We start from the raw sequence: 21,537 nt of genomic DNA, 5'->3' as shown, positions 1-21,537 counted from the left end.
ATTTTTATGAGACCAGGATTTGATACAAATATTATATGATTTATTTACATTGTGTACTTTCATTTTTTAATAAAACTAATTCATTCTTTTATGTATCTAAATTTGAAAAATTAATTAACTTATATAATAAATTATTAATCAAGTAAATATATTTTACCTGCAGGTCCTGAGCAAATTACTTTACTCGTTTCTTGTGGATGCCACTTGACTTGAGAAATTGGTGATTTTCCTGGAATTGATATCTCTTTTAGAAGTTTCGATGTTGTCCAATCCCACAATAGAACTTTACTTCTGATATCTCCGGAACATATATAATGTCCATCTGGTGCGAATGTAAATCCTATAGCATAACCTACCGATTTTTGTCCTTTGAATATTTTATTTGGAAGTTTCCTAAACTTTGGTTTCATATTATATGTATATATGGCGTTATCCATACTCTGGGTACAAAAATATTTTTGAGTTGGATGTGTGTTAATAACAGGCATAGAATACTGCGCTGTATCACTGATATTTTTAATAGGAATATTAACTCCACTATTCCAAATCATTACAGTCTTATCTTCAGAAGATGATATAAATTTGGATCCATCTTGGAAATATTTGACATCCAGAATGCCTCCGATATGATGATCATACGTTTGAACAAGTCCATTTTGTTCAGTTACCCGTGTATCATAATGCAAGATTCTCGAATCAGAAAGACCAACTATAAATTCGTTCATTCCTGTAGGACGAAATTCACAACAACTGACCCCATCTTTAAATCGTAACCTCTTTAAGACGGACCCAGTTTCCGTATCCCAAACCTTTACAGTTTTATCATATGAACTACTAATGAACGATGTACCGTCATTGACAAAATCCATGGAATTGACTGATTTAGAATGTCCCTCATAATCTCTTATACAAATTCTTTCATGATAAAAATCCCATAATTTTATCTTATTATCATTCCCCCCAGATAGAAATAAATGACCTGTATTTGGGATAAACTTTAAACTTGTTGTACCATTCTTGTGGCCTTCAAAAGTGTATTTAACCTTCTTTGGGAGATATGTTTTGAATGTAAGGCTTTTTTTATCTAAAGTAGTTTCTATGTCCACTGGTGGATTTAATATGCTACTACGACCTCGATAATCTTTTTCCGATTTACCATAAAAATGAGATATTTCAATATCATCGGTGCTAACTGTATCTGAGTCATCATCTACTAATTCAAATTTCTCATCCACTTTATCCTCGTTAGTGTAATCGTCGGGTTGATATTTACCTTCATCTTCACTGCTCCAAGATCCCCATGGACTATTAGTTTTTCTTGCCTGTTTTCTCTTCTTTAATTCTCTTTTTGTGAAGTGATGTCTCTTTTTAGATGTTAAGGGAGTACCATCTGTTCCCTGAACGTTGTTCAGAAATAAACTTTCATTTGTATTTTCGGAATCTGAACTTGAACTGTATCCTTCAATAATCCCCATGGTCTTCAGTTTGTATGTTAGGTCTATAGATTTATTACTAATATTCCATGGGTTAGATTTATTTATCTGTATTCGTCGAAGACATTACATTTATTTCCTATTTGAATTTTGAAGCCATTGAAAAAATAAATTTCAGTCGCCCTATGAAAAATAGTGCAATAGGTAAGGATAGTAAAGTAATTATTTTACACAATTTTGTTACTTCTGTATATATGCTTATGTTATAATGATTTGTATGATATCATTCTCTAAATGAATTTATTTTAATGTACATTATTTATGATTAATTACGGTTTCCTTTGTTCTTCAATTTTTTTACAATATTTTGAATATTACTTTTGGAAGATTTACTGTCACTACCATTATCTCTTTTTTTGTTATTGGTGTATGTTTTCTTAGAACGTTTATTAGACCCTGAATGATTCTTCGAACGCTTGTTACGTTCTTCCAACATTTTCTTCGTAGTTTTAGTAGCTTTAAATTCTGGTCTGGAAGGATCAATGGCAAAGTCTCTATCTTCAAACATTTCCTTAAATCTAGGATCATTCAAATTGGCTTCAAAATTATCCTCAACAATCTTTGTTTTATTTTGATATTTAGATTTTTTACCTTTCTCCTTTTCTGATCTCAAAATTTCATTCATGTTAAAGTGAGCATCTTTATTTATTTTGTTTTCTGTATTTTCGTCATTATCATCCATCATTAATAGTTCTAATTCTGCTCTAGATTTACTGTCACCTACAAATTCTCTATTCTTTTTATCCTTTAATGACCTTAATTTTTCTTTCTTTTCCTCTAAACTGGTTTTCTTCATTTGTTTTAACTTATCTTTTCTGGATTTCCGACGTTCTTTCTCCTTACGTCTAACCTTTTCAATAGTATTTTCCTCCTTCTCTCCTTCCTTCTCTGATGAACCTTCTTCTAGACCAGGAGTAAATGTGATCTCCATATCAACTTCTTCACCATCATCCTTCTTTTCCTCTGATTTCTGGTTAAAGTTCTTACCAACTAAAGATAATAGTTTACTTCTGGAATTTTGATCTACTTCTTCATCGGAATGGTCACTGTCTGAAGCCAAATAAGCTTTGAAATCCATATCTTCAATCTCCTTTTGAGAAAAAGCTCTTTTCGAAATAGCAATTCTGTCAGCTGGAGTTTCATCCCAGGTCAATTTGACGTTGGAATGTTGTAGAGCATCAGTACTAAACTGTAATGGTTTATAATTTTTTGGCGATTCTGTACATTCATCCCTAGGAGTATCATCAAAGGTCATGCCGTCAGGAACGAAACGAAGATCGAACATGTTCGCAGTTGACTCAAATTCTGTACCATCACAGTTTTGATATATAGATGATGCTGTTTCAATGTTATTGCAATATACAACCGCATAATAATATCTTAATCTTTCTAATTGATATTGACGTAAAGCTTTTCTATCGAAATCCTTGTCAGCATCACCTTCTTCATAAAGATCTTTTATACCTATATCATCATCACTTTCTTCTTCATCTTTAGGACCATTTTTCTTACTCTTTTTCTTCTGAAATAATTCTTTAGGAGGTCCTTCAACCTCTTCTCTTTGCATTCTTTCCTTCCCAAATTCGCTCGGATATATAGAAATTCTGCTAATCTTACCACCTTTTGGAACAAAACTAGACAATGTAACAAACAGATCTTCTGCCTTGACATGGTCCCAATCTAAGTTGACGACAGCCAAAGTGTTGGATGGTTCACCAGCTTCAGGCTTTGTCGTTTCAATTTCAATCTCAGATTCACCTTCACTTTCTACATCACTCTCTCCTGAATATTCCGATTCAGAAGATGTATATTCATCGGAACTAACATAATCGTCAGGAACTTCACCACGAGCTCTATCAATAACAGGTTCGGTGGATGGTTCTTCTTCCTTCTTACTTTCATCTTCATCTTCGTCTTTCTCGAAGTACTTATCGAAATCGTTCAGATCCTTGTTGTTTGAATCTGATTGAATCTTTCTACCATATTTATCAACCTTACTTTTCTTTTTAATCTCTAAATCTTTCTTACTGAATCTATTATCTAGTTTGATCTTGATGTTTTTAGAGCTTGTCTTCTTAAATTTTGGATCATTGTAAACTCTTGAAAATCTTGGATCAGAAGATTGACCTTCTTGCTTTCCACTACCACTTGATGACATTGGAATGGCGAATATTCGATGGATACTTATTTGATGAATTAACGAAACCTGTTTTGACTTCAACTCATATATATGATTATAAAATTATGCGATTTAAGTAATTATTATCGTCTGTGAATCGATGCTCATCGATTCTTCTCGCGCTGAGAACTGAAAATTTTTTGGTGCACGTAGAATGTGACCAAAAATTGTACTCTTCAATATCAAAGAGAATTGATTTATAGAAGATGCCAATTCTAAATAATAAAGTAGATAACTTAAGTTATTAATTATTTTGTTATAATGTAAACATTAAGTTAGATATTTAATGAACTTTGCCAGAAAAAATTACTTTAATTCAATGTTTTTATATTATTGCAAATACAACAACACTCAACAGTATTTTTTAATATGCCATTTCATAGTAAATATGTATATATAAAAATATGTGCCAATCCCTTATTTTTTTGATTTAGTTTTCTTAACTAGCTTCTTTTTTATATGCTTTTTCACCTTTGTCTTACGTTTTTCACGCTTAGCTTCTTTAGCTTCTTGTTTTCTCTGTTTCTTTTCATCTTTATCTTCATATTTCTTACCTTTTAGAATCTTTTCTTCCTCATCTGAATACTCATCTTCCCCACTCTCTTCTTCTTCATCAGTTCCTTCATCACTATCTTCCTCCAAATCATCATCTGAATTACCGTCGTCATCGCCATCGTCATCATCAAATTCATTGATATTCTTATCGTAAGAATTAGAAAAATTCTTTTCATTATCATGAGCCAACAAACTCTTTAATAAATCAAATTTACCTTCCGTAAATCTATCAAAATCTCTTTCCTCCAAACCATTCAAATTTCTAACCAAATATAAAGATCTGAACACTTCATCTTCCGCTTCATCCTCAACAGTCTTCTTTACGATTAAATTTTTCTTAATATAGTCCATCAAATCAGGTAGACTTCTCATATCACCTTGAAAATTTGGTAATGTTTCAGATATAACAAATTGGAAAAGCAAACGTTCAGAGAAGATATCAATACCCATTTTTTCGAAATAAAAATTGACATTCTTTATGTCCATTCTTAAGAAATCCAGACTCATTGGATGTTCTGGTTGAACACTTTGGGATACATCGATGACATAAAGTTGATCTTTATGAACTAATGTGTTATATTCTGAAAGATCTGCGTGAACTAATTGACATACTTGGTACAATAACCTTATATCAGCGATCATATTGTAGTAATAGTAATATATTTCTTCACGGTCCTTGTATGGATAATCTCTTAGACGTGGAGAGGCAAATCCATCACCTCTATTTAAAAATTGCATCACTAAGACATTGTTTTTCACTTCAATTGGTTTTGGAACAGGTATCACGCCTGCTTGATATATTCTTTTTAAATTACGGAATTCCTTTTCTGCCCAAATCTTAATCATCTTTCTAGGGTTATGTTGTGATCTTGAATTTCTGAAACGGAATTCACCGTCGACATAACGTTCTCTATCCTTAAACACCAAGATAGATGTCTTATAAATTTTAATCGCATATTCTTCTCTCTTCTCTGGATATTCTTCCGAATTATTACTTTTCTCAACATCACTATTATCATCATTCTTTAGTTCATTATGATTATTTGGTTGTTTACTACCAGCGAAAGCGTGATACACATTTGCTTCTTTCCCTGTACTTATACAACCGTTAAAATCCGATATAATACCTCTATTCATTAATGCTTGCAAAAATCTCATAGTTCTAGGATCCAAGACATTTTCCACTGTAGCCCTATTGGCTTTATCTTTATTGGTTTTCCCTCTACTAAATGATAATTCATCTGTCTTGATCTTATCGCTAAACTTATCTAGAATTTGAGTATTTACATGTTCACGATCCTCACGGTTATCGTGCATACTCAGTTTATCAAATTTATCTTCTAATGTCATATTTCTCCTGGTATACTACTTCTTTGCGGTTTCAATTTTAAATATATCGAATATCCTCTACATGATTAAAAGTAAAGTTAAAACAGAAGAATTGAATAGCCGCTTCTCTCTTTATATATATATATATATGTTCATTTAATCACTAAACTCTTTAAAATGAAGTACAAAATCTCAGCTCATCGCATAATCTCGTTTCATTTAAAATTTTCCAAAGGACAAAATTCATTTCGCTGCCTGCCACTGAAAATTTTCAGTGGCACATAAAAAGAGTGCGAGAACCTCAGAAGCGTTGAACACGCTCAAACGCTTAACAAAGTAAATAAATGTATTGATAACAAATTAGCAGAACCTGTTTATAATTAACAGATACGGAAGAACTGAAAAACATACAGACTTCGACCTGTTTTTAAAAGATATAAGTCTGTTAATTCACCATCTTTTACTCAAAAGAATTAACCATTAGAAGACAATTCATTTTAATTTCAATAGCATCTATGCGAAGAATGAGAGCTTCTGCGTTCAGGTTTCCAAAAACTTTTCTAGGGTTTCTACCATTATACATAGCTGTAGAAATTGTCCTAGGTATAACTATATTAAACAAATGTAGTGGTGCATATGGTATATTAGCCATTTTTACAGGACATCCATTGGATTTCATGCAAGGGGTATCATATCTATGGTCTATATTTACATTGATCGTGTTTGCTCAGGGTCTTTATGAGATCCGCAAGCCTACATTATTAACATTTTCCCAAATATTTGTGTTTTATTCAATTGATACCGTATGCACATGTTTCTTTACACTATGGTTTACTCGTGTTTGGTTTGGTGTTGAATCCTCTGAGTCTGCCAATGCCTCTGATGCCAATGTTGCTGGTAGTGGGTATTCAAAACGTGGTGCAGATATCGCAAGTCAAGGTGCCTCTCAAGCATATGAATATGCTATTACTATGTTAATCACCTGGGTTTCTCTCATCTTTAGACTTTATTTCAATTTCATTTTAGCATCATTTGTTAAAGAATTATTATCAAATCCAAAATTCATGATCGATCAAGATGATGTCGCACAAGATCTTAAGAATAAAATGTTTTACAAGAGATGGTGGGTTAAATTGCAAAAGAATTCGTACAAATTATGTAGACGATTATTGGTATGACAAAATAGCTAATAAAATGGACGTTGCAATCCAATCATACTCTTATTTATGTAATAGACTTTATAAAATATACTTAAATAAAATTACCATTCCTATTATTAATTTTCAAATTAGTCAAATTGTAAATATTACTGTCTTTCTACGCTATATGTGGAAGATGGTACAAGTGGAGTCGTCGGAGACGTCTCCAATAACAACGGTCTCGACAATGTATGCACCATTGGGCACCACAACAGCATAAACAGACACATATTCTCGATCCGAAACCTCTATCCCCTCTCCCCAGATTTGAATATAAATTGTGTATTAACCAACCTTCAAGTTAGTACATCCATCAGGAGCATCCGGACCACTCTCCTCCGTATGTAAACTTGGCGGTGTCTAAATATGCATCACCAAAAGGTTATGACCCCGCTCTCCCTTTTTTATTGTGGCAGGCAGTCAGGGCGATAATGTCATCAAGGGAAAATGTGAGTGTGGGGGGGGGGAGCTAGAAGAGAGACCAGGTGCGAAGAACAAAGTGAATCTCTTCATCTTAAAGAGGAAACATCCGTGTTCCGGGCATCCAGTTTTAGATGCTTAGAAGTTGTGGTAATCAATGATAAACAAAGGTTGGCAAAATTATGTGCCACATAGCCCATAATATAAGTGTTAATCAATATTATAGCGAAGGGGTGGGGGAGAACAAGGAGGGTTAAATGATGAACAACTGCGTGCAACATATTTTGTGCAGCTATGACTTTTTTTTAATTCAATTGGCAGGAAATAAGTGCCAGGACTTAAGATAGGATATAAGAATCTTGAACACTTTTTCGGATCGTCAGAGGATATACCTTCGAAAATTTATACTTAAATAAACTTATATATAAGTCCACATACATACACCCCCGTTTGTTTCTTGTTGTTCTTTCTACCCTCATCCCATAATCATTTATTGTTATATACAAATTAGTACTATTTTCTTTCTTTATATTTTTCTATTATATATCAATTCATTAAGGGACAATAATAATTACAATTATACTTCCATATACGTTAATAAAATGGCTCAACCAAAAAATAACACTGCTCTACTTAAGTTAAACACAGGTGCCTCTATCCCATCTGTTGGTCTAGGTACCTGGAAATCTACTGGTGTAGATGATGGTTACAAATCCGTTATTAAAGCTCTAGAGGTTGGTTACAGACATATCGATACTGCTGCTATTTACAAGAATGAAGATCAAGTCGGTAAAGCTATTAACGACTCCGGAGTTCCAAGATCAGAAATTTTTGTCACTACAAAGTTGTGGTGTACTCAACAACACAACCCTAAGGAAGGTTTAGAACAATCTCTAAAGAGATTAGGTCTAGATTATGTTGATCTTTATCTAATGCACTGGCCTGTTCCATTAAATCCAAGAAGTATCAAAGATGGTAATTACTTGACTATCCCAATAAAGGCAGACGGTACTCGTGATGTTGAAACTACTTCTTGGAATTTTATCAAGACTTGGGAATTGATGCAAGAATTACCAGCTACAGGTTTGACTAGAGCAATTGGTGTCTCCAATTTCTCTATCAATAACATTAAGGATCTATTGGCCTCCCCAGGTAACAGAATTACTCCAGCTGCTAACCAAGTTGAATTACATCCACTATTACCACAACAAGAACTGATTGATTTCTGTAAGTCAAAGGGTATTATTGTAGAAGCATACTCTCCATTGGGGAGTAACAACGCTCCATTACTATCTGAAAAAACAGTTATTGAAGTTGCTAAGAAGAATAACGTCACCCCAGCCGAAGTAGTCATCAGCTGGCACGTTCAAAGAGGTTACGTTGTTTTACCAAAGTCTGTTAACGCAGATAGAATTACAAGTAACTTGAAAACTTTTTCCTTGTCTGACGAAGATTTCAAGGCAGTATCTGATATTTCTAAGATTGAAGGTGAAAAGAGAGTCGTCGTTCCAGACTGGGCTCCATTTGTTCCATTTATTTAAGTATCATATGCAATTTATGTTGTTTTTTGTTCCAAAACAACTCAATATAGTGTATATAAGTTAAGATTTAATGAATAAGATCCTCAATGAATAAATATATATACATTTCTTGTTAAGAAAATTTCAGGAACGAATTTATTCATTCCTATAAGTTAACGAGGTGGTCATTGAAAAACCTATACCATTCGTCTAAATTTAAAGTTAGGTCCGTCGTCAGAGTCATCTGAATCCGAATCTGAATCCGAATTATCGTGTGTCGATGCTAGATTTTGAACTCTTGAAGATACATGAGTCCTGACACGTGTACTGTGTTCTGTAACCTTATCACTATTAACCTGTGGCTCTATATCCTCTATGTCATCTATCTCATCCTCCTCATCTTCATTTGTTACAAACAATCCATTAGAGGCCATGTTGGCTCTTGAAAAACTGAAAGAATTAGATTCACCCTCTGAATCACTATCCTCAATTTTTTTACTTTGAGAAACAATAGACTCTGGGGCATTTCTTTCTGTGATAGGTTTCTGCTCTGTGTCAGAATCAATAGGTTGCTTCGTACTATCAATGGAACTATTATTTCCCCTGTTATTTTCTCTTACTTCATCAAAACTATCGTCAATATTAGGGCCCAATTGTTTCTTAGAAATGCTATCATATGGCCTTGTAACAATATAACTCCTAGTAATTAAAAAAGCGTTATTCTTTATCGAATCATTGGTATTTCTTGAAGAAGGACAAACCTTAATAAACTTTTTAAAATTCTTGCGACCTTGCCAAGGACCTGGTGTACTCTCTGGACGAGACATATCACGTCTAACTACTAACGAAGAGTTCTCTTCAATTTCCAAATTTGCAAACTCATTTATTGCACCTTCTGTTAACTCCTCTGGTCGCACTTCAGCAATATCTGTTTTCAATCTTTCTACCTCTTTAGATTTTGTTGCTTGAATAACATCTACTAGGGTTCGAGGTCTTTCCATAAGAGTACGTTTTGAAGCTAATGAAACTGAAGCGGATGATGTATCCTTTTCAGAGTGAGAGCAGTTTTGGTTCAAAACATTCATGGGAGTATCTTTTGGAATATCTATAACAATATTTTTATCCTCAATATCAATTGGTAGTTTCTTATTATTTTCAAAATACACATCATTCGCTTCTATGTTTAATTGCTCTTCATCTGATTGGACAATATTTGGTAGTGTACTATGGTCTATGGGAATTTGAGTTTTATTTTTAACAAATTCCTCAGAAATATTTTCATCTACTTTTGTAGTATGAGAAGTAGTATGGTTGGAATGAATGGCATCTATCATTGACGGCAGTACAGTTTCATTACCAGCTAATATTGTTGTATTTGGCGCATCGCTGGATAATTCTCCTCCACCTGCAAAGAAACTAAGACTATTCAGGGGTTTTATTTTGGGACGTGCTATTCTTCGTCTTTTAGTAGGTGCCGGATTATCTCTTTGTAGATCATCTATAGGGTGTATATTTGATGATTTACCATCGTTTTCTATAATTGTGGAAGCAGTTGTCTGACTTTTAGGATTTTCAGCTGGGGCCAATGCCAATTTCAAATGCAAGAAAGAGCTTATCAATGTCTCAAACGTAGTATTTTTTAAACATTGTACAAATTCTCTAGTGGTGGTAACATTTAATTTTAATGATGATAATGTTTCCAATTCTGTTGTATCTGTGGGGCAAATTATAATAATTTTCTCAGAAAGACTTTCCTTCGCTAAACTTTCTCTTAGATCATTAATGTTTTTATATAATTTAGATGTTCCATGCAACATCTTTATTGAATTTTCCAAGTATATTTTCTTGGCTTCATCCGTTTCACCAATGATAATGAAAGTCACCTTAGCTATGACTTTTCGTATCTCTTTAAGATTGTCATCATTGTTGTTTATTATTCCAAGTATATTAAACTTCATCTCATCCTTCCATTTCTCAATGAAGTTAATAGTAGTAACATTCATCCAAGTCTCAATACTTTTTAGTGCAGTTAACTGTACTTCATAGATTCCATTCGTGTAAGCAAACAGGTCTCTATAATATTTACAATCTATCAATTCATCGGAGGACAGTACCAAATTTATATTATTGATTGAATTTAAATCTAAAGAGCGTTCTTCTATGCATCTTACTCCATATTCGTCTAAACTATCAAGCAATTGAAGATCAACATTTCTCGGTATAAGTACTCTCAATGGAATCCAGAGTAGTTTGATTTCAATAGGTGAAATTCCTAGGGATATATTGATTTGTTTTGATATAGTATTTTCTTTCTTTTGTAAAGGAATATCATCAGTTACAACACAGGAAAATGATTCCTGTTCTTTTTGGTACTTACCATTTATCGCGGTAACTTTCCCAGTATTTGTAATATGCAATGTAGTTCCTTCCCATACGATTGAAACGTGATTACGTGATATACTTTTGTCATTCTTAATTGGAAAGCTACATTTACCAGATCTCCCCAATGAATAATTAGTAGCCTGTTTAATACATCGTGATACATGCAATATTTGGCCATTAGCCAGCGTATTCTGATATTCCAAGATCCACATAAATTGATGTGGCTTCTGGAATTAAGAATATAGATAAAATTTCAGAAACTAAGGATAGAACAATAACCGTCCACTTATAAATGTTAGTATGCTATAACTCTTACACTGGTGGTTCATTTATTATGTGACGTGCGTATTTAGAATCGAGTATTATTTACTTATTAAAGGTCTTTAATAAGTACGTCTATCAAAGAAAGCCTGTTAAAATGAAAAATAATAATTAAGCGGCAAAATACACAGACTGAGGCATCGCAACAACATTCATATAAAAAGATACAAGATATAAAAACAAAAAAAATATTGCTATTCACTTCTATAACTAATTTCATTATTTAATATGCTTTGTTATATTTATATAAAGTGTGGTATTTCAACACCTGCCGGTGTTGAGTTTAATTTCTTGATAGATATGTTATGACGTATGTCTATCTTGATCTTAAAGGATTGTGGACCTTCGTCCTCATTTGGATTTACATTGACTGTTATTAGTTGGCAGATAGACCTTAGGCAATGCTGAGTCCATTCTACAGCAATGTTAGAGTTATAATTAAAGTCCTTGTTATATGGAGTAAGATTTCTATTGTTAAATTTACCATATAAACCGGTTCTGGAGTATTGTTGTATATCATTTAATATTCCATCACAAGGGTCTCTTATCCCAATAATAATATCTGAATTTTTACATAAGCCTGTTTGTAACCAAGTTTTCAATAATTTCTTACGATGTTGAGGGTTACCCATTTTTAAATTGGCGTAACATTTCAATTCGCTATAAATGTCTTCAGAAGTATTATAGGCATCCATTTCACAACGTAGCACTAGGTTTACGTCATCATCTAATCGAGCTCTAATGATGGAGAATGCAGGATCTTTAGCACCATCCTGACTTGTGATCAGATCTTCAAACGCAAATCCTGAGAAGCATATCTTTTTCAAAATTGGATTCGTGGAGTGTATGCCACTTTTGCCAAATGATTTATTATGAGAATCACGAGAAAACAGTAGTAAACCATTACTGAGATATGTACATATTATTGTAGTATCAGAATTCTTGTCGTTGGAATTGAATAAAGACATCCCGATATCTACTATGTGGTGTCTAGCAGACACAATTGTTAATTTTGAGGTGGTGTTTGACCAAGTGCCTGATTTGAATTGAGATTCGATATATTTTAAACAGGGCTCAATACTATCCAAATCTTTATCATCCATTGCTTTATATATTTCAAGGTTAGAATAGAGGTTACTTCCAATAAATTTGGTTTTCAATTCTTTTGATTCGGTAATAGATTTACCTGCCAAAAGGGAAACATTGTGCTCCAGTACGGGCATTATTGAAGATTTATTCTCTGGGCTAATATCACATGCAAACTTGCCATTTTTATATAGTCCTACTTCTTCGATTGATTCGAATATTTCCTTCGGTGTTTTAGGTAAATAGGTCTTACTAGAATGGCTGAATAAATGATAAGGTACAGAACCATTCTTGTTATCAATGTTTTTTTTTCTCTTATTCTTTGGTTTTTTAGTCGATTTAGGACTTTTCAAGTTCAATTTAGCAATATTTTTGACAACATTATCAATATTGTCAATGGTTGCACAGCTATTTACAGGTTCTTTCAAAGACATTATTTTTTTTCCTGAGGTACATTACCATGTAGATGTAACTTATCGTTAATTAGTTATTAAAAAAAAAAACGATGATTGTATATAAATTTTCTCGCCTATAGTAACCAAAAGCACACTAATCTATCTAACTTGTTTATTGTAAATCATTACTTCTCAAAATTCCATTCTTCATCGGTGTTCTATTTTACTCTTTGCCTCTCTCTCTCTCTCTCTCTCTCTATTAACCATCCAATGGGCAGCCAAGTTGAGTTTTCGTACCGAGAAGTCGAAAAAGGTTGAAGTTACTCCAAAGGGCCAAACGAAATTTTCAACAAAATAATGTAGTCATCCTTACTTATTATATAAGCAGAATGCAGTAAGCAGGTCGATATGAGGGGTGGTGTACTTATTAGTTCTCATATTAAGAGTAAACTATTAGTATAATATTGAAAAGTACCTTCAATATATATATATATATCTCAATATCTAATTTGCTACTAAAAATGACTGAATGGTGTGTAATCGCTTACGATAAGGTTGGTTCCGACAGATCCAAGCTGAGACCACAGCACTTGGCTGGTATCCCACCTCAAGTAGAGCAAGGTAAATTGGTATGTGCAGGTGCCATTTTCAATGAACCTACTACTCCAGGTGGAGAACGTACTTTTGCTGGTTCTCACTTACAAGTTGTTGCCCCCACCAAGGAAGAAGCCCTGAACATTGTTAAAGGTGATATTTTTGCTAGAGAAGGGATCTGGGACATGGATAACATTATTATCTATCAATTTGGTTGTGCTGTTCGTGAACCAAAGAAATAGAAATGTTGAAATGTATAAGGTTGTTCTTTTTTACCAAGTCTGTTGGTTGTTCTATACCATGAATGACCAAACTACAAAACACTGTTAATTTTCTTCTAACGCAAGGAGAATACTTTAAAAGGTATATAACAATTCTCAATCCTTTTTATTTACTTACTGTACATAATATTATTATATTTGAATAAATGACCATTTATTTTTTGTGTGTTTTCACTTTAAAATAGCCTCAGCATTATATGTTCTCCTATTGTTTAGCTTTTAAATTTTGTCCCTGACGTAATACATTAGACCTTAATCCATTTTGGTTGACATGTTTTTAAAAATAAAACAAGAATAAGTATTCGAAGTTTGTGTAATGATCCTGAGATAAAGATAGCAATCTTTATAAACTCGTTCAAGGACTGGTTGTCTTATTTTGCTAATTAAAAAAAATGACGATTGACGATATTGACAAGTACGATATTGCTAGAGCACTAGAAGAAGTATCATTTATTAATTCTTCTAGATCGTCTCTCAGAGACGATGACCAAACCAGCCACAAAGTAGTAAGTGGTGTATATTATACAAATTGGTCCCCATACAATGAGTTAGGCCATTTTCCGAGAGATATTAATTTTTCCAATGTCACTCACATATTTTATGCTTTCTTTCATGTCGACGGCAATACAGGCAGCCTGAAATCCACAGATTCATGGTCAGATTTCCAGATACCAATTACACCTTTTGAAGGTCATCCAAATCATCCTGAAGGTTGTTTAGGTGAATTATTTATTCTCAAACTACATCAAAATTTTAAGGTCTTGATGTCGGTAGGTGGATGGTCGAACAGAAAAGAGTTTACCCAGGCTATGCAAGATGAAGATAAAGTTCAAACTTTAGCTAAATCATGTGTGGAAACTATGTTCAGGTATGGTTTCGATGGAATTGATTTGGATTGGGAATACCCAAGAAACAATGAATACGAACCAAGAAATTTTGTACATTTAGTTGAAAACATTAGGTTTGGTCTAGATGCCCTTGAGGCTAATGTGTTCAATACACCCAAGAGAAGATTTGAAATAACAATAGCCACTCCTGGTACAGAAGATAATTTACAAGGAATACGGTTTAACCGATTGATTCCTTTAGTAGATTATTGGAACGTAATGGCCTATGATTATTATGGAGAATGGTCAAACAGAACAGGGTATCATAGTAATTTGTATAATCCTGCTTTTCAAGGTACATTTTCAAGTTCTGATACTTCCGAAGAAGATCAAGAGGATGACGAAGAAGAAGAGCATAGTCTCAGTGCAAGTGGAATAATTTCAATACTTTGTAATAAGTATAAAATTCCAAGAAATAAAGTTGTGATGGGAGTAGCATCATATGGCAGAGGGTTTACGAATGTTGAAACTAAATTGAATAGTGCGGCATATGTTGGTAAGAAATATCATGGAGTAGGAGGAAGTGGACCTGATAAGGACGGCACTTGGAAATACAATGAATTACCATTACCTGGCACAGAAGAAGAATTTGACCCAATGTATGGTAGTGCATATTGTTTCGATAAGGCGACTAGAACGTTTATTGGTTACGATAATTATCAATCAATCAAAATGAAAGGTGAATACGCTTGGCGGAGTGACTTAGCAGGTATATTTATGTGGGAATCAGCTGGTGACGACTACAAATACCCAAATTTATCACTATTGGAGATATACGCGAACGAAGTTCATTATAGATTGAAGAAAGAACGATCTCCTTTTACAGAGAAACCATTGATTGAATTCTATATTAAGAGGTACCCCAAGAATGGATTTCTTACCAGATATCTTAAAACAATACTTCAAAGTATTGGATAGGTTGGTTCGATCGTCATAAATATATACATATAACAATAAATAAAATATACAATTACGAGTTAAGTTTGGACTTTGATAATAATTTGATATTTTTCCATTATTCTTTGATAATGACAGCAATATTCAGTAAAAAATGTAACCAAACAAACAGTGAAAATAAAGGTCATCTCGCGTTCAAAATATATTGTAAGCAAAAGGAAAATATAGATATGTTTGTAGTACGTAAAACAAAAGAGAAAGGATACTGCAACTCAACGATATAACAAGTTAATTTATAGAAGTTTATAGCATAATAACCTAAAAAGGCTTCAAGAAGATACGATATTCTTCTGATAGCATTCCTATATTTTGCAATCAATACATTTAGACAACGATATATTAAAATATGGGTGCTAAAGCTTCAAAACTTTCTAAGGACGATCTAACCAGTCTCAAACAATCCACATATTTCGATCGTCGTGAGATTCAACAATGGCACAAAGGGTTTTTGAGGGATTGTCCGAATGGTTATCTTACAAGAGATGATTTTGTGAAGATATATAAGCAATTTTTCCCCTTTGGCCAACCAGAGGAGTTTGCTAATCATTTATTTTCAGTGTTTGATAAGGATAATAATGGATTCATCGAATTTAAAGAATTCATTGCAGTATTGAGTACTACATCCAGGGGTACATTAGAGGAGAAACTAGTATGGGCGTTCCAATTATATGACTTGAATCATGATGGGTATATTACGTATGATGAAATGTTGACCATCGTCAGCAGTGTGTATAAGATGATGGGTTCTATGGTTCAATTAGATAAAGAAGAAACTACACCTGAACTTCGAGTTAAGAATATATTCAAATTAATGGATAAAGATGAAGATGGGTATATAACGTTAGCAGAATTCAGAGAAGGCTCCAAAGTTGATCCATCCATTATCAGTGCCATCAGTCTATATGACGGTCTTGTGTAACGTCATCTATATAATTATTATATATGTATATATAGATATACAATTATCAGCATCATCATATCATCATCGAGCGTTAACTATAAAATTTTATTATTAATTTATATATCCTTATTATAAAGTGATCTGATCTTAGTTAATACTCTATGTTATTATTATTGTTCTGGATCTAAGAAGGACGTCACTTTAATATGTTTAGAGTGGAATATATTTAACATACTGATTCCTACTTCCTTTGGTAATATTTGAGTGTCTCTTGAGTTTGTTACAGGTTTATTTTGATTATCTGGAACAATCAGATGTTTAAACATTCTATTTTCAATATCCCTAACACATAACCATTGAATTTTGAATGCAGAACCATATTTAGAATTATTATCCCATATTGTAGTATCCAAATCCTTTGATACATCGGAGATCATTTGAGCAACACCACAAAATTTACCAGATCCATTAACAGAGAAGAAAAGAAAGATTTTAGAGTCTGAAGTTCCAGCTTTAAAACAAGCCGATAATTTCTTGTTACCAAGATGAGTTGATGACCATATATTGTAAGTATAAGCACGTTGAATATGTTCCAAAGTGAAAGATTTAATAATGAAAAATTTTGAATCTGGTGGAATATCAAAATATTGGGGAATAACTGCAAAGTTATTATTAGTATAATTTTTCATTGATAATTTTTCTTTGTATGAATAGTTATTATTATTTTTATTATATGTTTGTTTGTTTATATTTTGAGTATAAAACACTTGATCGCAATTTGAAATCATTGATTGTTCGAAGTTATTATTGTCGATATTAAATGTAGTAGTAGAGTTTACAACATTTTCATTAAAAAAATGTGTACCAAAACTATTGTTATTCGTATTATTATTATTCATAGATCTAGGAATATTATTCATATTATTTGTGCTCCAACCACCATTATAAAAATTATTCTGAGTATTAACCTGAGTGTTTAAGAAGCCCCCATCTAATAAATCATCTTCTACAAATTCGAATTGCACATTATTTTGAATACAATAATTTCCTTTTTTTGTTGAATATTTTAATGGTGTTCCAATCGGAGCTTCAAAATCCCAAATATCCATGGTGACACGTACAAATAAAATCAAAAGAGACTAACTCTGATCTTAAATAACTTTCCTTTCTTAAAGCTGGTATCTTCACAAGAAATAATAACTAAAATTACAGTTCCCAAAGAAATATACCCTTCTTTATATATATATTTGTAACCATATACAGGTGGGGAAACTCAATTAAATCGCAGTTCCCTCTTTGTTCCCTTAAAATAGCCGCTCAATAAGGTCACCGAGAGACAAAATCAATTTGTTGAACGTTTTGTTTCAACGCGTTGCAGCTTTTGTTTTATTCGGTTTTTATTAATTTCAACAGCAATTAGAGAAATGCCATCCATTTTATTGTGCTCGTTTTGGGTTAGTCATTGGTTTTCATACATCAAGATGTGCGAGTTGAGTTGGAGATTCATAAGTGGTCTGTATATGTGTGTACTTTGGGATTAACAATAGCAACAAAACTAGCAAGTTGGAAGAACGATCATGAGCCCGAACAAGAAGTTAAGTAAATATATATTAAAGGAATTGGGGAATATTTCAGATGACAATGTGGTAGATGTCACAAAGAGTGATGAACGATTATTATCAGTATCATATCAGTTACTAATAAGACAAATTATTAATCGTGCTAATGAATTAGCAACTCTAGATCATTCTATGGAGATTTTCCCAAGACATATTGAAACCGCTTTAACTGAATTAATTGAAAAATGAGAGAAACAAACGAAAGGAAAAAAGTAAATTAAGGTAGAGAGGAGTTATACATATTTTGATGTTATTAATAGTGAAGTAGACAGATTTGTTGTAAAGGAAGAAGAGTATTCTATCTATATATGGAAAGAGGTATTACATTACTTTGCTGAGTGTTTTTTTTTTGTTTCTGTTGTAATGAATTCTCTAGTGAGAAATATTTCAATTATTGGATCAGGTCCATCGGGATTATATACTGCATATCATTTAATTAAAAAGGCTAATACTGTCAAGATACCATTTAATATTAAAGTATGGGAGAAATTCCCCGTACCGTTTGGTTTAAGTAGATTTGGTGTTGCGCCAGATCATCCGGAAGTGAAGAATTGTGAATTAACATTTGAATCGATGTTTAAAGAATATAAAGAATTGAGTAATGGATATTGTCAAAATTTAGAATTTATTGGTAATACCATCATAGGCAATAATAATAATAATAATAATAATAATAGTGAACCTATAAATCGATTTGAAAATAGGATCCCTCTAAATGAATTACACGATTCTCAGGATGTTATTGTGTTTAGTTATGGTTGTAATGGTGATAAAAGATTAAATATTCCAAATGAAAAATCTACACCTGGGGTATTTACTAGCAGACAGTTTGTTAATTGGTATAATGGACAATTTGATATGTCAATGAATGAGAAATTTATGAATTTCGATTGGTCTCGTGTCTCCAGAGTGGGGATCATTGGGAATGGAAATGTAGCTCTTGATTTATCAAGAGTATTGATTAGTAATCAAATCGATTCATTATGGTCAAATACAGATATATCTAATATAGCTTTAAAGAAACTTAGAGAAGCACATATTGAATCAGTTCAAATATTTGGTAGAAGAGATTTTTCACAATCAAAATTTACAAACAAAGAATTCAGGGAACTCTGGGAATTAGAAAAATTTGGGATTTTTGGAAATATAGAATCAAATGAATTTCGAACAATGATTCAAGATGTAAATAATAAGACAAAGACAAATAATTATGATCGTGTGATGATGAGACGTTTGGAGATGTCTCGTGAATATATGTTACCATTCGATCAAAGAACAAAGAAAAATTATAAGAAATTTAAACCTCCTGTAGAGAGAAATGATGCAAGAAAGATATGGGAATTTCAATATTTAAAGAGTCCGCAGTCAATTAATGTTTGTGACGATGATGGGTCGTTAAAATCGGTAACATTTACAGAAAATATAGTAGGTTCGAATGGTAATGTCAATGTACAGAATAAACCCACCACTGTTACTTATGACCTCGACTTATTGATAACATCTTTAGGTTACAAAGGTGAACCACTAGAAGGATTCAAAGAAATGGGGGTTCATTTTGAAAATGGCCATATTAAAAATATTAAGGGACGAGTATGCAACCCAGATGGTCTGCCATTAAACGGATTATATACATCGGGATGGATAAGTAATGGCGGGCGTGGTATTATTGCCAACACTATGCAAGAGTCATTTCAAGTCGCCGATCAAATATTGGCAGATTTGCCCATTTTACCTAAAACTTCTTCAAAGGAAACCACTGTAAGTTCAATACTTCATAACACTACATCATGGAAGGACTGGGAAAAGATCAATCAAATTGAAATGAATAACGGGGTACCTTATGGGAAACCAAGATCCAAGTTCTTAACGGTGGATTCTGTCATGAAGCATATAGAGTAACCTGCATATATTTTCTTTAGCACTGTACTTAAACAATTCAACCAATAACATTCGAGATGTACGGCCCGCTCGTGCGGCGTGATTCGATATTTGTATGTTTTTTTTTTGCCCTTCAATATTACTGAGCGAACAAGGAAGTGCAAGTTGATGGAACTTCTACAATGTAAGTATATATCACTCTTTAAATACATAAAAGTCTCCGTAAAAATTTGTGATTTATATGTTGAATAATAGAAGACGTCCTACAATATAATATCATTTATAAGGAACTAAATTGTTAATTCAATTACAAATAAAAAAATATTACTGGAACTTCAAGATAGGTTTGGAACAAACAAAACAAGCTCATAGATAATATCCCGTTTTTTCCCCCTTCGTTTTCACAACAAATAATTAAAAAGCAAAGAATTATAATGTCCATGATCTTGAGCCGTCGTCTGTCTACTCTCATCCCACCAAAGGTTGTGTCTGCCAAACAGTTAGGTAATGCACCAAACGCTAAGAGAGTCGCCAATATGGTTAGTTTTTATAAGTCCCTTCCACAAGGGTCTGCCCCTGCATCTCAAGGTAAAGGTATTGTAAACTGGTACAAGGCCAAGTACTTTGATGGTGATAAAGCTAGTGGTAAGCCATTGTTGCATCTAGTTTTCGGTCTAGCTGCTTTTGGTTACTCCATGGAATATTACTTCCATTTGAGACATCATAAGGGTGGTGAAGAAGAACACTAAGGGTAGTACTCAACACAGATTTGTTTTGGGTACTTTAAATAGTCATTCGATGTAATTGGCGAACAGTCCCATATGATTTTTCTTTTCTTTCATCCTTATTCCATCTTCCCCTATAAATTTAATCAATTCTTACCATATCTAGAACAACCCACATGTAAAAGATATGACTATATATTCCTTTCATAAAATTACAAAAATAGTAAATAAGAAAATAGAAAACTATCCATTTTATAAGAATCTTTTCAAAACTTTTTTTTCTTCTAATGTTATTCTTATTATTATTACAAAATTAATTGCTATGTATATCTATATATGGATATGGATATTATACGTTAATAACAATTATACCTCACTTATATACATGACTTGAGTACCTCTCAAAAAGACGTCACTGTTATAAGTATTGATTAGCCCGTTGTTTTTGTTTTCGTAGTGTTCAGTAGCACTAGATAATGCAATATTCATAAACCCATCAATGGACTCCAAAGTACCCACGTATAGCATACCGGAATGTAACTTGACATTCACGGGCTTACCAATTATATCGGAAAGAAATTGGGTAGAGGCACTGGTTGGTTCTTGTTGTGCTACACTTGACATTGTAAATGGATATATATATGTGTGTGTATGTGTGTTTGTATGTGTATATTAATAGGAATTTATATTCTATTAGTAGAGAAGCCTTGCAAATATGCTAATGTAATGAAAATATGGGCGTTGTAGACGACGGAATCAGTACTTCTATAAATTAAAGATATATTAATGCGTTGAACAAAACAATATAAACGATTC

General features: G+C 32.8%; 14 protein-coding genes across 14 annotated transcripts; 7 read left to right on the top strand and 7 right to left on the bottom strand.

Moving 5' to 3' along the window:
- Positions 1 to 134: 134 nt before the first annotated feature.
- CDC40 (Cdc40p) lies at positions 135 to 1,475 on the bottom strand (the record flags this gene model as incomplete). Its single annotated transcript, XM_041549670.1, has 1 exon — positions 135 to 1,475. One exon carries the CDS (start codon positions 1,473 to 1,475, stop codon positions 135 to 137), a length of 1,341 nt encoding a protein of 446 aa, XP_041405604.1.
- Positions 1,476 to 1,758: 283 nt separating this feature from the next.
- ESF1 (pre-rRNA-processing protein ESF1) lies at positions 1,759 to 3,651 on the bottom strand (the record flags this gene model as incomplete). Its single annotated transcript, XM_041549669.1, has 1 exon — positions 1,759 to 3,651. The coding sequence occupies one exon, from the start codon at positions 3,649 to 3,651 to the stop codon at positions 1,759 to 1,761; it is 1,893 nt and encodes a 630-aa protein (XP_041405603.1).
- Positions 3,652 to 4,089: 438 nt separating this feature from the next.
- RIO1 (protein kinase RIO1) lies at positions 4,090 to 5,577 on the bottom strand (the record flags this gene model as incomplete). Its single annotated transcript, XM_041549668.1, has 1 exon — positions 4,090 to 5,577. The coding sequence occupies one exon, from the start codon at positions 5,575 to 5,577 to the stop codon at positions 4,090 to 4,092; it is 1,488 nt and encodes a 495-aa protein (XP_041405602.1).
- A 503-nt stretch (positions 5,578 to 6,080) lies between these two features.
- On the top strand, positions 6,081 to 6,734 carry KEI1 (Kei1p; the record flags this gene model as incomplete). The annotated part of the gene is made up of 1 exon (XM_041549667.1): positions 6,081 to 6,734. The coding sequence occupies one exon, from the start codon at positions 6,081 to 6,083 to the stop codon at positions 6,732 to 6,734; it is 654 nt and encodes a 217-aa protein (XP_041405601.1).
- Positions 6,735 to 7,777: 1,043 nt separating this feature from the next.
- KABA2_03S04620 (uncharacterized protein) lies at positions 7,778 to 8,716 on the top strand (the record flags this gene model as incomplete). The annotated part of the gene is made up of 1 exon (XM_041549666.1): positions 7,778 to 8,716. One exon carries the CDS (start codon positions 7,778 to 7,780, stop codon positions 8,714 to 8,716), a length of 939 nt encoding a protein of 312 aa, XP_041405600.1.
- Positions 8,717 to 8,892: 176 nt separating this feature from the next.
- XRS2 (Xrs2p) lies at positions 8,893 to 11,289 on the bottom strand (the record flags this gene model as incomplete). Its single annotated transcript, XM_041549665.1, has 1 exon — positions 8,893 to 11,289. The coding sequence occupies one exon, from the start codon at positions 11,287 to 11,289 to the stop codon at positions 8,893 to 8,895; it is 2,397 nt and encodes a 798-aa protein (XP_041405599.1).
- Positions 11,290 to 11,640: 351 nt separating this feature from the next.
- Positions 11,641 to 12,918, bottom strand: DXO1 (Dxo1p; the record flags this gene model as incomplete). The annotated part of the gene is made up of 1 exon (XM_041549664.1): positions 11,641 to 12,918. One exon carries the CDS (start codon positions 12,916 to 12,918, stop codon positions 11,641 to 11,643), a length of 1,278 nt encoding a protein of 425 aa, XP_041405598.1.
- A 482-nt stretch (positions 12,919 to 13,400) lies between these two features.
- Positions 13,401 to 13,715, top strand: KABA2_03S04554 (uncharacterized protein; the record flags this gene model as incomplete). The annotated part of the gene is made up of 1 exon (XM_041549663.1): positions 13,401 to 13,715. One exon carries the CDS (start codon positions 13,401 to 13,403, stop codon positions 13,713 to 13,715), a length of 315 nt encoding a protein of 104 aa, XP_041405597.1.
- A 431-nt stretch (positions 13,716 to 14,146) lies between these two features.
- On the top strand, positions 14,147 to 15,559 carry CTS2 (putative chitinase; the record flags this gene model as incomplete). The annotated part of the gene is made up of 1 exon (XM_041549662.1): positions 14,147 to 15,559. The coding sequence occupies one exon, from the start codon at positions 14,147 to 14,149 to the stop codon at positions 15,557 to 15,559; it is 1,413 nt and encodes a 470-aa protein (XP_041405596.1).
- Positions 15,560 to 15,944: 385 nt separating this feature from the next.
- On the top strand, positions 15,945 to 16,517 carry FRQ1 (frequenin; the record flags this gene model as incomplete). Its single annotated transcript, XM_041549661.1, has 1 exon — positions 15,945 to 16,517. The coding sequence occupies one exon, from the start codon at positions 15,945 to 15,947 to the stop codon at positions 16,515 to 16,517; it is 573 nt and encodes a 190-aa protein (XP_041405595.1).
- Positions 16,518 to 16,669: 152 nt separating this feature from the next.
- Positions 16,670 to 17,608, bottom strand: PHO92 (mRNA-binding phosphate metabolism regulator; the record flags this gene model as incomplete). The annotated part of the gene is made up of 1 exon (XM_041549660.1): positions 16,670 to 17,608. One exon carries the CDS (start codon positions 17,606 to 17,608, stop codon positions 16,670 to 16,672), a length of 939 nt encoding a protein of 312 aa, XP_041405594.1.
- Positions 17,609 to 18,481: 873 nt separating this feature from the next.
- Positions 18,482 to 20,017, top strand: ARH1 (NADPH-adrenodoxin reductase; the record flags this gene model as incomplete). Its single annotated transcript, XM_041549659.1, has 1 exon — positions 18,482 to 20,017. One exon carries the CDS (start codon positions 18,482 to 18,484, stop codon positions 20,015 to 20,017), a length of 1,536 nt encoding a protein of 511 aa, XP_041405593.1.
- Positions 20,018 to 20,436: 419 nt separating this feature from the next.
- Positions 20,437 to 20,745, top strand: ATP17 (F1F0 ATP synthase subunit f; the record flags this gene model as incomplete). Its single annotated transcript, XM_041549658.1, has 1 exon — positions 20,437 to 20,745. One exon carries the CDS (start codon positions 20,437 to 20,439, stop codon positions 20,743 to 20,745), a length of 309 nt encoding a protein of 102 aa, XP_041405592.1.
- Positions 20,746 to 21,087: 342 nt separating this feature from the next.
- LSM6 (U4/U6-U5 snRNP complex subunit LSM6) lies at positions 21,088 to 21,345 on the bottom strand (the record flags this gene model as incomplete). Its single annotated transcript, XM_041549657.1, has 1 exon — positions 21,088 to 21,345. One exon carries the CDS (start codon positions 21,343 to 21,345, stop codon positions 21,088 to 21,090), a length of 258 nt encoding a protein of 85 aa, XP_041405591.1.
- Positions 21,346 to 21,537: the final 192 nt, after the last annotated feature.

This window comes from Maudiozyma barnettii (genome assembly GCF_903064755.1).
Source record: "Maudiozyma barnettii strain CLIB 1767 genome assembly, contig: KABA2_03, whole genome shotgun sequence".
NCBI lineage: Eukaryota > Fungi > Ascomycota > Saccharomycetes > Saccharomycetales > Saccharomycetaceae > Maudiozyma > Maudiozyma barnettii.
This window is presented reverse-complemented; position numbering and strand designations above follow the sequence as displayed.